Below are 17,829 nucleotides of genomic sequence, written 5' to 3'. Positions count from 1 at the left end.
TTAGGAATAATAAATTACAGATCAAAGCTATTAATAGTATATCAATTCGGAAATTTTGACAAAATATTTATTAGTTTGTATTTTCCTTGAAAATAATAATAAATTATCCAAAAACTTCAAGTCCAAACATTTTTTAACAATAAGCAAAAAGTTATCATTTTAAACAGTATTAGAAATTTTCTTGTTAAAATAACCTCAATGTAAGCATTATCATCATCTATTTCTGCTTCTAAGTTAGAATTACTGTCATCAGATGAAAGAAAAGAGACATCACTACTGTGCACACTCGGACGTTGAGTATCAGACGTTGAGTTAAACTACAATTTTTAATACACATTTTTTAATAGTATATATATATATAATATATAATATATATAATATATATATATATATAATCTCATTAGTCTTCTGCATATGCATGATATTTTGAGATTATGTTATATTTTGAGCAATAGAATTTGTTTGGTAAAAGGTACCTCAACGTCACGATGGTAATGATCAAAATCAATTTCTTTCTCAAAATCAGTTGAAATGTGAACACTTAAAAGGCTTGAATCGTCATTGTTTATAATATCTTCAGTTTCTGACATTGAATTATACTAGAAGTGAAATAAATTTTTTTTAATCAATTCAATTTTTTAATAAATATTGAATTAAATTAATGTTGAAAAATATTATTATTATTATTATTAATAATAATAATAATAATAATAATAATAATAATAATTATTATTATTATTATTAATATTATTATTATTATTTATTTAATTAAATTAATGTTGTGTTTTAAAGTTGTAAAAAAGTTATATTTTTATAATTAAAATTACGTCAATATCATTCTCCAATTCAGTTTCTAAATCACTGATATCACTCAAAGTACTAGAATCATCATTTACGTTCCAATTTTCAGCTTCAGACATTGTGATCGTTGTAACGTTTTAACCAAGTTTTTCAACGAATTTAATTTTTTTCCCATTACAATTTGTTCTTTAAAAACAAAACTTAAAGTCAAATTCACGATGGTTCGTTATATTCGTATCCATTAGCAACGAAAAAGATAACAAATAAACCATAAACTATCAGGTTATTAAATTGTAAACACAAAATGAGTTGTGAATTACAATATTTAATCGACGCTACTCAAGATGATGGATGGTTTTATATAATTAATAAAACAGCCATTTTAGTAACGGAAATTGATGAAATCGTTGTAGGTGCTAAAGTGCAATTTCTTTATCCAGAAAATGCAACAAAACCTAAAGTGAGAAAAGGAGTCATTTTACAAGAATCAGGTAAATATAATTAATTTTGAATAAAGATATTAATTTTCTATTAAAATAATAAAAATTGCTTTTAAATTTGTATATCCACCTAGCACAATTTTTTTTAAAGTAAAATAATTTTTATAATTTTATAGTAAAATAATACTTTCTAGTTTAAATATTTTTAAAATTTTAGAGAACGAAACTGTCTTACAAAAAGAAATGGACAAAAGATGCCGTGATCTCGAAAAATCCAACAACAAGAAAAATCATAACCAAACCAAAAAAGAACAAGAGAAAAAAAACGTTGAAGCAACAAAAAGAGTAAGGGTTATATTAAAATTCTATTATTTATTTATTTGCTAATAATTATGTACATTAGTTAAAAGTTTTACTATATTATTTTCAAACTAAATAAAAAAAATAAATAAAAATAATAATAAAAAATAATAAATAAATAATATAAATAATAATAAAAATAATAACTAAATAAAGTAAATATAAAAAGCTGATAAATTGATGTATATAAGTGTAGAAACTTTAAAATAATATTTAGAGAATTTGACAATTTTAAAATAAAATATGAACAACATTATTAAATTAAATTTAAAATAAATTCATTTTTCTTAATATGTTAAATAATTAGATAAACAATTAGATTTTTAATTTGCATTTTAAGTATTTTTATTATCTCTTATTTAATTGTTTTCTGTATATTTATTTAATAGTCAAAGAAATTGGAGAAAATTAAAACTTCCAATATATTAATGGCCAAAGAATTACATGAGGATATGAATAATTCATTGAAGAAGAAACCTTTGCAATTTGAGGAAATTCTTGACAATGCATTATCTTTAACAGATAAGCTGTTCGATGCTCTTTATCATATGAAAATGGTACCATTGCTTTATTAAATTTTAAACCTAAGAAAGTACTTTCTAATTTAAAAAATGTTACATTAATTAATTGCTTAATACCATCAAAATTGGTTTTTTAAATTATAAAAAAATTGTTGATATATTAATTATAATATATTATACATTTTTTATTGCAGGAGGTTCAAATGGAATATGAATCTGTGCCAAAGGAACATGGAAGTAAAATAAACAGTGAAATGATACAAAATGTGGATGGAAATAATAAGAATGATAATGAGATGCAAGAGGAAGTTATTGATGGAAATTATAATGCAATGTCAAAAATTGATAAGAATGATAATGAGACGCAAAAAAAAGTTATGGATAAAAATGATAATGCAAAGTCAAAAAATGTTCAGAATGATAATAAGATGCAAGATTATAATAAAGATAAAAATGAAGATATGGATTTGGAAAATGAGTTTGAAAATCACATGTTCTTAAGTGAAAATAACGAAAAGTCTAAAGATATTAATGAAAAGATAGGTGATTCTAGAAATAATAAATCAAAATCGAATGAAGATCTTTGCATGGAATTGGAAACAGAGGTTATGACTTCACTGACTATTCCTGATTCACAAGAAATTTTGGATTCATCCGCAGAGGCTGAATCTCTAAAAGAAACTACAGACATTCGTCCTTCTTCATCATCTGACAATCCGTCCTTTTCTCATGAAGTAGGAATTAATAGAAAGGATTCAGTTTCCCCTGAAAGCTTGTGGATGATGAAGTGCAAAGCTTCGGACTGTGATAATGTGACAGTAAGATAACATTAATTATAAAATTAATATAATTAATTAATTTCTAAAATTAAATATTTTTTATTTTGTTCACTTTTTATAAAGAATTTAATCTTATAAGATTATAGAATGAAATGAATTTTTAATTTATACTGTTAGAAAAAAAATATTTTTTGTGTCTATTGCAATTTTTTTAAATTAGTGATGAATTTTTTTCTAAATTAATTAAATTAACTGAATTCTACATAACATACTTTGATACAGGTTATCGAATTAGTCAACAATAGTGGAGTATATATAAATAAACATGGATTGAAGCGGGCTATAACAAGATCAAATACTTCCACAGTTTTGGCGAGGTCAATTTTAGTTGAACTTTTTAAAAATGATGCTCTTACAAGTTCAACTTTAGATGGAAAAGGGTTAAAGGAAAATAGTAGAAATCAACACCGTTTACCAGAAAATGCTATTGCAAATTTATTAAGTAAATAACGAAATTAAAATTTTTAAATTTAACAGAAAGAACTAGAAATTTATGTATTAATTTAAGCTTTAATAATTTTCATTGCTTTTTTCTAAATATTTAAAAGTAATTAAAAAATGATAATTGTACAATAAACGCTTCCAATGCAATAAGTCGCTCGACGCTAGAATGAACGAGCCAGCTTCAGGCGGGCGATTTATCGAAATTAAAATATTAAAAATAAATTATAAAGTAATAAAACATTTCAATTGTAGAATATGTGCAAGGATATGCAAGGAAAATGCATTGGCAGCTCTCAAGAGAAAGCGACATTAAAGTTAGTTTGCGGGATAAGATCAAGGAATTAAAGAAAAGAGGAAAACCCAACAAATAAGTTTATAATACTTTTACATTGAATTTAAATTTAATTTACTGTTTCTCCCATTTTTCTTTATACATTATCTGTTCTAAAGTTGTGAATTCAATAAAATATGAAAAATAATAGGATCTAATATTTTTTTCACAATTGTAATAAAATATATTATTGTAGGATTTTTATTATTATTTATATCAAAAATTAAATCAGGAAAATTTTAAAACATCTCTTTGTGCTTTCGTAAAATGCAACTAAACAGTAAGGTGATAATTAATTATCCGTAAAGTATTTAAAAGCAAAATCAGGCTTTATTTTTTCTATTTCAATTTCTTTAATACTGATTTAATGCAATAACTAAAAGTAAACATTAACTCACCATGATTTATCGATTTCAAAATTTTAAAACTATTCAAAGTTGCTTTTGAATTTATTATATTATTATTTCTACTAATTTTTCTTCAAACAGTAAGTATCACATCATCTTACAATTTTTTATAGGGATATAAGTCCTCGAAACTAGTTTAAAACATCTAGATATCGATGAAAATACGAATTTTGCAAATAAATTGCAACAAAACTTATTATTAGACTCTAATCATGATAGAAATGTTGAAAGAATATTAAAATTAAAATTTGCAAAATTTCCGTGGAATTTCCACGGAATCTCCACGGAAATTCCGTGGAGAGGCTCCACGGAATTTCCAGGGGGGTACTTCCATGGAACTTTTCGACGTGGGCATCCCCTTAAAGACTTACTTAATTTGGCAATAACTTTTTACATTAATTGAATATTTTTTGAAAAACTTACTTTTATTTTTTACAATTGGTTATAAATACTTTAGGAGGTGAAAATGTTTTAAGTGAAATTGAAAGTGAAAATTTTTTTGGGTGAAATTTGAAAGTTATAGTTGAAAGTGAAAGTTGAAAGTGAAAATGTTTTAAGTGAAATTGAAAATGAAAGTTTTTTTGGGTGAAAATTGAAAGTGAAAATTTTTTTGGGTGAAAGTTGAAAATGAAAATGTTTTAAGTGAAATTGAAAATTTTTTTGGGTGAAAATTGAAAATGTTTTAAGTTAAACTGAAAGTGAAAATTTTTTTTTGGGAAAGTTGAAAGTGATAGTTGAAAGTGAAAGTTGAAAGTGAAAATGATTTAATTGAAAATTGAAAGTTACGTGAACGCACCCCCTGGTAAAAAAAATTAATGACTTTTAGTTCAGACCAACGTAAACAATAGTTTCCTTTCGTTCCTTTTTGGTTAAACTATTATATATATATTATATCAGGATAAAATTGTATTGAATTCGAGCTGGTTTCAAAGAGATCAGGTAAAATTCGGGTTATTCTAATTAAAATGCTGCTGTGAGATGGCACCTATACAGCATTGAAATATTCCTGAAAGAACAACCTTTGGAATCATTAGTTGCGAAGCTAGTAAAACTCAAAGTAATTTCTTAAATGTCCACTGATTTTAAATGTTTAATTGAATTAATTAATTAACTATATTAATTTGAATGTTCTTTCATTTTTTCATTCACTTTTTCTGTCACTCACACTCTGAAGTTGTCTTTTGTTTATACTTTTGTTTTTTGGTAAGTTTAGATAAAAAATAGAAATCATCAGAATTTTTTTTACTTCTTTTCATTAAAAGACTAAAATTTTTTTTAATATTATGTTTTGTCAAATTGAAATTATTTTTGTTCTTTACTTCTAAAAAAAAATTCGAAAATTATTTAAAAAACTGTGATTAAGAAATAGAAAATTTATTTATTTTCCAATATTTTCTTTTTGAATCACAATTTTTCAAAGAAAATTATTATTTTGTTTTAGAAAAAGAAGAAAAATATTTGCACAATTTATATATTTTAATCTTATCTTTGGAACAGGATTTTCTACAGGAATTAAGACATTCAAAAATTCAAAATTCAAACCTTTTTTGAATTAAACAACTTATAAAAGTATTGTTTATAAAACATGAAGATATCAATTGCTCCGAGTCAAAGATTCGGAGTGATCGATTTCTTCATGTTTTCTAATAAATTAAAGATGATCGAGAGATAAAATCATTATTTTACATTAAAAGAATATTGTTACTGTAACTTTATCAAAATTATTTCCATCATTTTAATTAAATTATTATTTTCTAGAATTTAAAATTATTTTTTATGAAAATAATAATTGAATTCCTTAAAAAATTTTATTATTTATGAAAATAATTGAATTCCTTGTGAAATTTTAATTATTTTATGAATATAATTAAATGTTTGCCCAGAATTTCAATAAAATTTTTTATAATTGAATTCTTTTGAAAAATTTTAGTAGATATTATAAAAATCATTGAATTGAGGAATAATTGAATTTTTACAACGAATTTTATTAAAAGTTTTAAAAATAATTGAATTCTTATGAAGAACTTTTATTAAATTTTTTGTTAAATAATTGGATTATTGCGAAAAAATTTATAAAACATTTGCAAATGATTGAATTCTTGCAAAGAATTTTATTAAAAAATTTGATAATAATTGAATTTCTTCGAAGAATTTTATTGTTTATGAAAACAAGTGAATTATTGCGAAAAAAATTGCAAATCATTAAATTTTATTAAAATTTTACATAATCTTAATTAAATTCTTTTGAAGAATTTCTTAGAGTTTCTTTAAAATAATGGACTTTCTTTAATCATTTTAATTACAAGTTTTCAAAGTAATTGAATTCTATATGAATAATTTCTATCAAGTTTTTATAATAATCCTTTTTCTTAATATTGAAATTAAGCATTTAATTCTTGAATTTTATTAAAAAATTTTGGAAAATAATTGAATTTTTTTAAAAATTTCTTTAATTTATTGAATACAATCGAATTTTTTAATAATTGTATTGAAAATAATTGAATACCTGAAAAGAATTTTATTATTTATGAAAAATACTTTAATTCTTGCGATGAATTTAAATAATATATTTCTTTTTAAATAATTGAATTCTTTTGTAAATTTTTATTGAAATAGAAGATATTAAAAATAATTAAATTTTGATATTATTGAAATTAATTTAAAATTGAAAACCTACATACCTATAGAATTTTATTATTTATAAAAATAATTGAATTCCTGGTTAAAAAAATGTTATTCTTCATAAAAATAATTGAATTATTGCGAAGAAATTTATAAAAAATTTGTAAATAATATAATTTCTCTGAAATTTTTGTTATTTAATTCATTCATTCAAAATTGTCATTTTCTAAAATTTCAAATTAAAAATTTATTTTAAATAATTGAATTCGTTTTGGGAAATATTTTATTAAAATTGTAGATATTAAAAATCATTAAAATTAGAAAAATTTCTCAAAATAATTGAACTTTGGAGAAGAATTTTGTTATTTATAAAGATAATTGGGATTTTTACGAGAATTTTTTTCAAGATTTGAACATATTTGAATTTAATAAGAAGAATTTTTTTTAAGAATTATTTTTAAATTCTACAAAATTGAATTTTTTTAGTATTTTCAACAAAAATTTAAATTAGAAAATTTTCAAATTTTATTTAAAAAAGGTAGTAAAAAGTTAGCCGCGCGATTAGTTGCTAGTATTACATTAAAGTATACAATTTTTTAAATATTGAAATTTTTTCGTCATCAAAATTTCAAAAATTCTTAATAAAAATTATTTTTTAGTTTAATATTATCATATTTATTTTATATTTATTCTCCAGATAAGCGGCTTTTCCCAAATTTGCTTATTTTTGAATAATTCTTTTGGCAAAAGCTTTTAATAAGCTAGAAAATAAGAAATTAGTTGGGGGAAGACGAAAAAGTTCATAACCGGAAGTCAGGGGTGGGAAACAAAATTAAAATTTTCGTTTTTTGCATATAACTTGGTCAAAACTAATAATATCAAAAAATTTCCTTCATAAGAGTTGTAGACCATGTCAAAATACATTTTTCTTATTCTACACATTTTTTTCCTAAATTGAGTATTTTTTGAGAAATTTCAAAAATTAAAAAAAACTTTAATTATGATGTAGGGAAGAATAAGGTGCCTCAAGGAGAGACCACAACAAAGGCGGGCAAAGCCCGCCGCAACTTGATTCCTTCTCTTTTTAATGCAAAAAGAGAGTCAAATTGACATTCTAGTTGGTACTAGAAGCTACCGAACCCTGACCCGAGCCCCTTCCAACGTGTCGCCGCAAAAAAAGCCGTCTTCAAGGTGCCTCAAGGAGAGACAACAACAAAGGCGGGCGAAGCCTGCCGCAACTTGATTCCTTCTCTTTTTTAATGCAAAAAGAGAGTCAAATTGACATTCTAGTTGGTACTAGAAAGTACCGAACCCTGGCCCGAGCCCCTTCCAACGTGTCGCCGCAAAAAAAGACGTTTTTAAGGTGCCTCAAGGAGAGACCACAACAAAGGCGGGCAAAGCCCGCCGCAACTTGATTCCTTCTCTTTTTAATGCAAAAAGAGAGTCAAATTGACATTCTAGTTGGTACTAGAAGCTACCGAACCAAAAAAAGGAATCAAGTTGCGGATATTATTAGTTTTGACCAAGTTATATGCAAAAAACGAAAATTTTAATTTTGTTTCCCATCCCTGACTTCCGGTTATGAACTTTTTCGTCTCCCCCCAACTAATTTTTTATTTTTTCGCTTATTAAAAGCTTTTGCAAAAAGAATTATCCAAAAATAAGCAAAATTGGGAAAAGCCGCTTATCTGGATAACTACCAAAAATTGTAAATAATAAAATAATGTTACACGAAAATACTAGGAAGTTCAGACATTTATAGGCACCTTGACCTTGTTATACATTATAATTTGTCTAAATTAAAACTTACAAAAAGTTTATATTTGGTTCTATAGTGGCTCTTTAAACAGGGATTTTGTCTCTGTTTTGCATTTCTACAAACTTCGATGTTTTACAAAGGAGTACAGTTGAAGTTAAAATTGCGATGTTACTTTAAAAAATTTTGTCTCAAGTTTTATTTTTATTGTATTTTATTTTGCCATATTTTATTCGCAATATTTGACTTATTTACTTATTCAACAAGTACATTTATATTGTATTTTACTCTACATTTTTAGTGAATCTCGAATACTCTAAAAACAAGCTGCGAACCAACTGTAAATGTATCCGAGCGTTGTCTCTGCGTTATTCTAGAGATGTCCTATGAATATTATGAGGATATCCTCAGGATATACTGAGGATATTTTATCAATATCCTAAAGATATTCTATGGATATCCTAACAGTATTCTATGGATATCTCCAGTATATTTTAACTATATTCTACGGATATCCCCTGGATATACTAAAAATATCCTACGGATTTTCCCTGGATATATTAAAGATATCCTTGGGACCGGCTGTTTGGATATCTTTAGGATATCCTAGGATATAATGTAGACAATTTTTGGGTATCCTATCATGGGGTCGGGATACCCTCAGGATATCCTTTTGCTGTGAGGGTCAAGTTACGACCAATACAAATTTTCTCTGTTAAATACTTTTCTTCTTACTGGGCTGATATTCAAATACAATGCTCGTCATTTGTTCGCAGTGAGAGTGAATCAAACACTTTTAACAGCTAATATAATGATTGTCAAATGCGTAATGTCTAATGTTGCGAAATGTTACATTACTTAAGTCATTATTGACTGAATAATGTTTCATCTTAATTTCATAAAAAATATTAGTTACATAAACATTTACTTAGCTGTTCAGTAAAGATTTAAAATTAAGGAATTAGAGTAAACAGAAATCGTAAACAAACTATTTGTTCTATGTGGGTAGCTTATTCTAAAGTATTAAATAATACTGTTATAGTACTTAATCTTTAAATATATAATTATTTATTTTATACAAACTTATTAACATACTTTTTTGTAAAATGTCAAAAAACTAAGTTTTTACATATTCCTTGTTAATTTAAAAAAAGAAAAAACTTTTAGGATGAAAGTAAAAAACCATAGAATTCCTTCAACCAATTTTTTAGATTAAAATGTTAAACAAATATTTCAATCATCTGATGTGGATATATATAATTATGTATACATGTATAAGGTACTTTCTTTCAAGTTTCGATAAGACTCGTCCATAATTGAGCATCCGGAAAAAGAACTGGTTTAGAGCACGGTCATAAGAGATAATTAATTTATATCAATCAATCTTACTAATGTAAGAGTCTCTAAATTGCTCATTACTACCCGATTGTTATTATTCCTTGCCAATACACTTTTCGATAAGTTCTTTTTCCATGTAGCTTAATTGAATTTATCACTGAATCGCAGAAAAGTATCATAAGATTAAAAACGTACAAGACACTTTCAAATAAAAAAGAGAATAACAATTAAATGCATCAGTATAATATTATCCTACACACTCTTCTCTCACAAACAAACGTTAATTTATTATACAAGAATTAAATTGTAGAATTTCATTTTGTCTAAACAATTTTCAGTTTTAGGATATACACGTTATCTAAAATGACATAACGTATCGCAGTCAAATATCATTAATGTCTCAAGAATGTCGCAGACCTATAAACTATAATTTCTAATACACAAACACTCGATGACTTATTTTAATTGTCGTTGATACGAAAATCAGGTATTCTTAAGTTTGAACAAGTTTCTTCTAATTGAGAACTAGAATTCACCAGGACTAAAATCCATGTGGCACGTTAATCGACAAAGTTTAATTTTAGAATGCAGCTCCTTCAACTTGTTTCATCATTTACATAATTTTTTTCGCAGTTGATGTCATCTACTATTAACCAATGTTGTCTAATCAGCCGTTTCTAGAATCAGAAAACAAAGAACGATACTGTTGAAATAGAGCAAATGTAATATGTTAAGTAGATCCATTCATAAATAATATTAAGTCCGACAATTTCTCCTATAATATTGAAATATGTATTTCAGTTAACATAGCTAATATTTATAAAATGGATTAAAGGGTATAAGCCCCCTTAAACCTTAATTATGTGTATTTTAGGTACCATTTTCTCAGCTCCAAATGATTATTTTTTATCAAACTTTTTTTTCTGATGATTTTATATACAAGGACTAAAATCTGATCGTTCAATATAGCCAAATTTTTATTTTTGAATTTTCCGTGCCATTTTGAAAAAAATAATAACCCGTTTTCTTGGTAAATAATCAAATAACTTTAAATAAACTAATTTATTTGTGAAAACGATCGATCAGATTAAAGTCCATTAATGTACATGTATTTAAAAGATAGAACCATATCCGTTTAGTGGTTTTAAAAAAAATGGTACCTAAGTGTTGAAAAATGTGATTTTTTTCAAAATGACACAAAAAATTCAAAAATAAAAATTTGGTTTTATCAAACGATCAGATTTTAGTCCCGTGTATATAAAATCATCAGAAAAAAGTTTGATGCAAAATAATCATTTGGAGCTGAGAAAATAGTATCTACAAATAGACATACTTTGTATTTTGATAGTGTATAGGGTCATAAATAAGTATGCTAAAAAGTTTTGCAAAAATTTTTAATATTGATCGTAGACCAAAATTTTGTTATTCAAAATTATAGAGAAAACATTGAACTTTAATAATATTAGATATGTTTAAAATAGACTACACTTAATTTTTTAATAATTTGTTTAAACAATGATTTTTTAATGTTAATTTTTTTATGAAGATGGTAATGGATTTTTTTAAAAATAAACTTTATTATGTACTGAACCGACTGTGTAAATATAAAAATGGTGTTTTTTTGATTCTTTGAGAAATAATTTTTTAAAATTTTTTCCTGCACTATTCTTACGTGCGTTACCGTCAACAGCGTCAACAGATTAAACAAACCACTAATGAAAATAATCAATCATTGATATTTTTCACTTATTACACAATGTTTTTAAATAAAATTATTTATATTTTCATAAATAATAAAAATTTTTTACATTATCTTACAACTATACGGTTTTAATTTTGCAAATGTACAAACTCCGGTTTAGGAAGATAAATTTTTGTTATTTATTGTTTAGACTTGCAAAAACCCAAAGTCCAGGCAAAATTGTTGTAACAATATTGTCACAACAATAAGTGTGCTAAAAAGATTTGCAAAATTTTAAATATTTTTCAAGATATTTGCAATCATATAATTTCGACACTTTTTTCAGAAATTTTTATCTCGTAAAGTATTGATCGTAGAAAAAAATTTTGTTATTCAAAATTATACCTAGAGAAAACATTGAACTTTAATAATGTTACTAGCGAAATTGCGCGCTAAACCGCGCCTAAGTTTTCTAATTTCACATTAAAAAATAATGACGACTCAAATGCTATTGAATATACTCCGAAATCCGCACTGCCATTTGGCTGTTAAGGGGGTCACCCCGTGTGGCAGACGTTTTTTAAGTTTTTTTTGGGATTTTCTTTTTAAGAACCATGAAAACTTATGACTTCAAAATTTTTACCATATATTCAGTTCCATTTTAACAACAAATTAAAATTCTTGTCACAAAAATCATCGTAAACAAATTGGCTGCCATTTATACCCGTGTTACTTACGATATTTTTTATTCCTAATGCACAAAAGTGGCGATTTCAGATAGCAGACGACAGGGAGTAAAAGTCATTCACTTGTTCGACTTATATGAAAATGGCGGCCGTTTTCTCCAATGGGCAAAAATAACGCATGGGATCAGCTGTTATGTTTGCCTCTTGGGAGAAAATGGACGCCATTTTCATATTGTCGAACAAATGAGTGACTTTACTCCCTGTCGTCAGCTATCTAAAAGCGCCATTTTTGTGCATGTGAGATAAAAAAATATTTTACTGATTCCGAGTTATAAAACTGGAAAGTGATGATGATCATAAAAACGCCGTCTATCGGCGTCCACGATACTGACTAATTGACTAAACTAAAATCGAAAAATCAAAAGGCATCTTAATCTATTTTGTTGTATAAAAAAGAAAAAAGTTGACCTTTTTCAATTATCCTAGTTTGGGCGACAGCCACATATGTGTTGAACACGCCCTAAAAATTTGTGCGATATTGGTCAAGCCGTTTTCGAGATATCATGGACGCCAGTTTGAAAAACACAGTTTTGAGAAAAACGCCTGTCAAAGTTTAAGTCATACATTATTCGCTTGGCAACTCCTTGTCTTCTCAGTGCTGTAACTTTCTTAGGAGGTCAAAAATAAAAAATTCTGTTTACCCACATATCTACACATATTGTAGATGTGATTTATGAAAAAAAAAATTCGATTTTTTGAACCCATCACACGGGGTGACCTTCTTAATCAACAGCTACAAAGACTACTGGAGGTTTAATGAGATATAGTTTTTTTAGTTATGATTTTTATCACGTTTTTCACGACTAGTCTGAATTGGCACCTTTCTGCACCCAACCGACGATTTAAACAACCTTTATTCAGACTATCAAAAATATAAATTTATTCTCCATCGTAAAAAATACAAATCCAATGACCAAAATTCTAATAACCACTAAAAAGTATTTGATTTTGAAACATTTCAGTACAATTTTGCAAATTAATTTATGTGATCATCTGTTAAAGGGGTTACCCACGTTGAACCCCTAAAAATTAGACGGTATTTTAAAAATAAGTTTTGTCAAAAGTATAAAGAAACCATCCAATTTTCAGGCGTTTAGGGTGGCGTAACCCCTTAAACATCCATTTTTATCCTCTATAATTTAAAAATTTTTTTCCTTAAAGTAACACAATTTTCTCTGTTTGCCATAGTTTTGTAATTTATAAGTCTTATAAAACTCATTAACTCATATAAATACTCATAAACTTTCGCATATATCTCATAAATATCATATATTGCTCATAGATCTCATGTATAACTCATAAACCTCATATTTGACTCATAATTCTCATATGCACACTACCGTCGGGAATTATCAGTACGGCTGTTCGCACACAGCCCAAAAACATAGCAATCTTTAAATCACGATTTTTTTTGTAAATACAAATGTCAGAAAATTAACAAATATACTATTCGAAAGATTATTAAATTCTACGATTAATGATACATAACTGAAAATTTTAATAATTTATACAAAGATTGCAACAATCTACAAATTTGACAAAAAAAATTAGAAAATTAAATTTTTGTGAACATTTTTTCAACCCTTGCATATTTTTTAAAAATTGTAGAAAAATAATAAAATAAAAATAAAAATTAAATAAAATATTATTAAAATTTAAAACTTACAGTAGGTGTGATCATTCAAGGGTCATCTTTAATTTAAGACAAAAAAAATTCAAAAATCTTAATTGGTTAGCGAGATATCATTATAAACGGCCGAGCATTTTCAGTCAAAAACTGTTCAAATTCAACTAATTCAATGCATTTGTCAAAAAACATGTTCGTACGTTTATAACGATATTTCAATGAATGATCACACCTATGTAAGTTTCAAATCTTTTCTGCAATTTTTAAAAAATATGCAAGAGTTGAAAAAATTTTCACAAAAATTTTATTTTTTAAATTTTTTTGTCAAATTTGTCGATTGCTGCAATCTTTGTATAAATTATTAAAATTTTCAGTTATGTATCATGAATCGTAAAATTTAATAATCTTTCGAATGGTATATTTGTTAATTTTCTGACATTTGTATTTACAAAAAAATCGTGATTTAAAGATTGGTATGTTTTTGGGCTGTGCGCGTGCAGCCGTACCGATAATTCCCGACGGTAGTGTAACTCATAAATCTCAAGAAATTATTCATATTTTCATGTAAATATAAACATAAAAATAACAAAAATATATAATTATATTCACTACGTATCACAAATTCCACCTTAAGCAAAATTCACTGCGTCTCACTCATTGCATCTTAAACGACAATAAACAGTAACATAAAAATAAATTCATAAAAGAAACTTGTAAAACACAAATTTTTGTTTAATAACTATTGCACTTTAAACTCAAATCACAAAAAATTAACAAAAAAATGATATGATTTAATTCACTGCGTATCACAATTTGCACCTTAAGCAGAAATTAAAGTTTTCACGTAAAAAACTGAATAATGAAATCATTGCACATTGCAAACATTTTTGTTTAAAGTGTAATTTGTGACTCGCAGTAAATTATTAAAGTAGGGTGATGTGGGGTGATGTGCAACGTTTTTTTTGTTGGACGAAAAACATGTCAAATAATTAAATTAGTAAATATTTCAAAATTGAATGACTTAGAGGCATTATAATAGAACATTTTTGCATTATTAGATTTTCAGAATTTAAAAATTTTCCTACAAATTTTTCGCTTTTTCAAAAACGTCTGTTTTTGCATTTTCCAAAAAAGTTGGGGTGATGTGCAACACCAGTAAAATTCAGGTATGTAATGCATAAATATCGATGAAAATCTCTTTAATTATTAATTTTAGGCTTTTTGAATGCAAACTAATCGAAATCTACCAAAAAAAATTTACTAAGGTATAGTTGACCTCTAAAAAGTGGAGATTTCACCAAAGAAAAAAAAATTTTTTTTGTTTAATTTTTTATTTATTAATAACTGAATGAGGAATATAATTAAAGGAAAATAACTAAGAATTTTTTATTCATCATGTGAATCGCAGTTATGGCACGTAAAAAGTAGTTACGTCCACCCCAAAAAAGTGTTGCACATCACCCCAAATATGATATTTTGCGAAAAATGATTTGTACGCAATACAATGCAATGGAAACACAAAATATAAAAAGATATTTAAAAACACTTAATAAAGCAACAATAAGCACATTCTTATCTATAAAATAAATTAAAACCCTTCACGAAACGACTAGTAATGTAAAGCGCGAGAAATATTTCTTTCTCGAAAAGTTTAAGTCAACTTACGTACAGCAAACCTAGCTGCGAGCTGTCTCGTGAGTTTTATATCAAAATCAAGCTACTGAGGACACAAACAAATGGCAATACTTGGCTCTGTTCAATATCGAACTGTAGATCAGAAATCGGCGGTGTTGCACATCCCCCGATGTTTCACATCACCCCACATCACCCTATATATTTTGGTTAGTTTTTGAACAATAATTTGTGTTTTAAAGAGAGGCACCACCCCCAACTTTGACCCCTTTAAATTTTAATTATCAAAGAAGGTAATATTTTTTTCTTGCACCATTTTTAACCCAAAAATATATAGGATAGTAAAAAAATTAAAAATTGAATTTTTGAAGAGGTTAGAATTTTTTTGTAAGCACTAATATTCTTAAAAAGATTATTGGTGTATGACTTTAGAAAAATATTAAAAGTTTTAAAATTTGAACATTAGATCAAAATTCTAACCTCTTCAAAAATTGAATTTTCAAATTTTTTACCATTCTATATATTTTTGGGTTAAAAATGTCGTAAGGAAAAAAATATAACTATCTTTGATAATTAAAATTTAATGAGATCAAAGTTGGGGGTAGTGCATCCCTTTAAAGTGATACTGTGATTACAGTTAATAGTTTAAAAGTTATAAACTTTTTGGTAATTTTGTTTACATATAATACAATAATATTATAAATGAATATCAATAAAATTGTGTGTTATACAATCTTTTGATAACTTTTAAAAATGTCATCCTGTCCCTAAAGTGGACATCATGCATTTTTATATAGAATCACTTTTGAATTTTTTTACGATGTAATATTTATCAAAATATATTATGGAAAATGTAAAATCTATCGATTGGGAAAATTTTATGATGAATAATAAAATAATTTAGTTTTTCATGTATGAAATAGGATAAATAATAATTAACAATATCTTAGAATGGCTTCTTATAAGCAAAAAACAGAGTTTGCAACTATTGATTCTGTGATAATAAGTCAAAAACAATACATTTAAAATAAAATCAACTTAATTTGATTTTTACAACTATTTTTATTATTTTTTCTGTGAGTTTTTGAATGGTAGACACCTTGGGGCCACTTTTTTTAAAGCAAAATTTTATCTGTTTTCCAAAGTCGCCTAAGTTTTATTTTCCTTAGTAAAATAAAAAAAAATTTGCTAAAACGTTAGCTAAGAAGATAGTTTCAGGGCATATAATTATTATTAATTATGTTATATAATACCGTTTAGGAATTACAGTCGTTCAAAAGATGGGTGTCCACTTTGGAACCCCTTACCCTATTCGATGATTAAATTTAGAGTTTTCTTAATCGGTTATAGAAATGCGATGGGTTCTTTATATACAAGAGTGTAATTTCGATATTACACATTGCAGGGGATCCAACAGCCTTGTTGTGGATTTTTTCATATGCAATTGCGGCAATGAGGTCTTAGTGAATAACAATAATGATTGTCTATTATGTAAAATGATTCACAATGATTTCGAGAGAAAAACACTGAAAGAAGCGTCTAGTGATAAACGATCTCCTCTTATTGAGCTTGATAAGGAATTGTTAGGCGACTTGAGTGTAGCAAAGTGATGTAGAGATTCATGTGTTGAATAATGGAAAGTCTACTAAATATCAAATAAACGAAAATGGCGGTGTTATGTTTGTCGAGTCTTCTCATGATGACCGTGTAAAAATTGATCTGCATTTTAACATCAAATGTCGCAGTTTAATCAACAAGTATCAAAACAAACTAAAATAAGTCGCGTTAAAATAAATATTGGTGATTTTGTTCTATTGAGCGTACCTCATATTTCCGATGCAGCGTAACGAGTCACTCATAAATTTTTCTATCTTTTTGAGGGTCCTTATCAGGTAAAACGAATTTTGAATTGTAATGCCTTTGTTCTGATCGATCCGAATGATTTAAAAAGATTTAAGGGTACATACAATAGGTTCCACCTGGGCAAATATGTTTTGTTGATTTATTTTATTGTTTATTTTTTTATATCCATTTCTTTTTTGTTAGCTATTGGAATAGTTTAACTGAAGCTGTGAATTTGAAATTTTTAGTAATATGTATTAGTTTTAAATTTATGATGACTTTAATGAATTTGTCATACAGCGTACGTACCACTGGACGTTGAAGTGTTAAGAGAAGTGTATTAAATTTTTTTTAAATTCCAAAAAAGATCTTTTTTAAAAAAAACTTAAAAATGGTTTTTATATCTTTCAAATATAGGAAGAAAACCTTTTCAAAACTATAA

General features: G+C 26.0%; 1 protein-coding gene across 2 annotated transcripts in view; it reads right to left on the bottom strand.

Annotated features, from left to right (window-relative positions):
- Positions 1-9,566: 9,566 nt before the first annotated feature.
- LOC122504124 (gamma-aminobutyric acid type B receptor subunit 1) overlaps positions 9,567-17,829 on the bottom strand; it is a 483,822-nt gene continuing 475,559 nt past the window's right edge. For both annotated transcript variants that reach the window (XR_006301807.1, XM_043615049.1), the window contains one exon: positions 9,567-10,536. Coding sequence is in view for 1 of the 2 variants with exons in the window: in XM_043615049.1 (XP_043470984.1) it covers positions 10,523-10,536 (14 nt within the window). In the remaining variant the exon portion in view is untranslated. The remainder of the gene's footprint in view (positions 10,537-17,829) is intronic.

The sequence above is a fragment of the Leptopilina heterotoma genome, unplaced genomic scaffold (assembly GCF_015476425.1).
Source record: "Leptopilina heterotoma isolate Lh14 unplaced genomic scaffold, ASM1547642v1 Lhet_279, whole genome shotgun sequence".
Lineage (NCBI taxonomy): Eukaryota > Metazoa > Arthropoda > Insecta > Hymenoptera > Figitidae > Leptopilina > Leptopilina heterotoma.
Note: the sequence above shows the minus strand (reverse complement) of the source record. Positions and strands in the feature narration are given on the sequence as shown.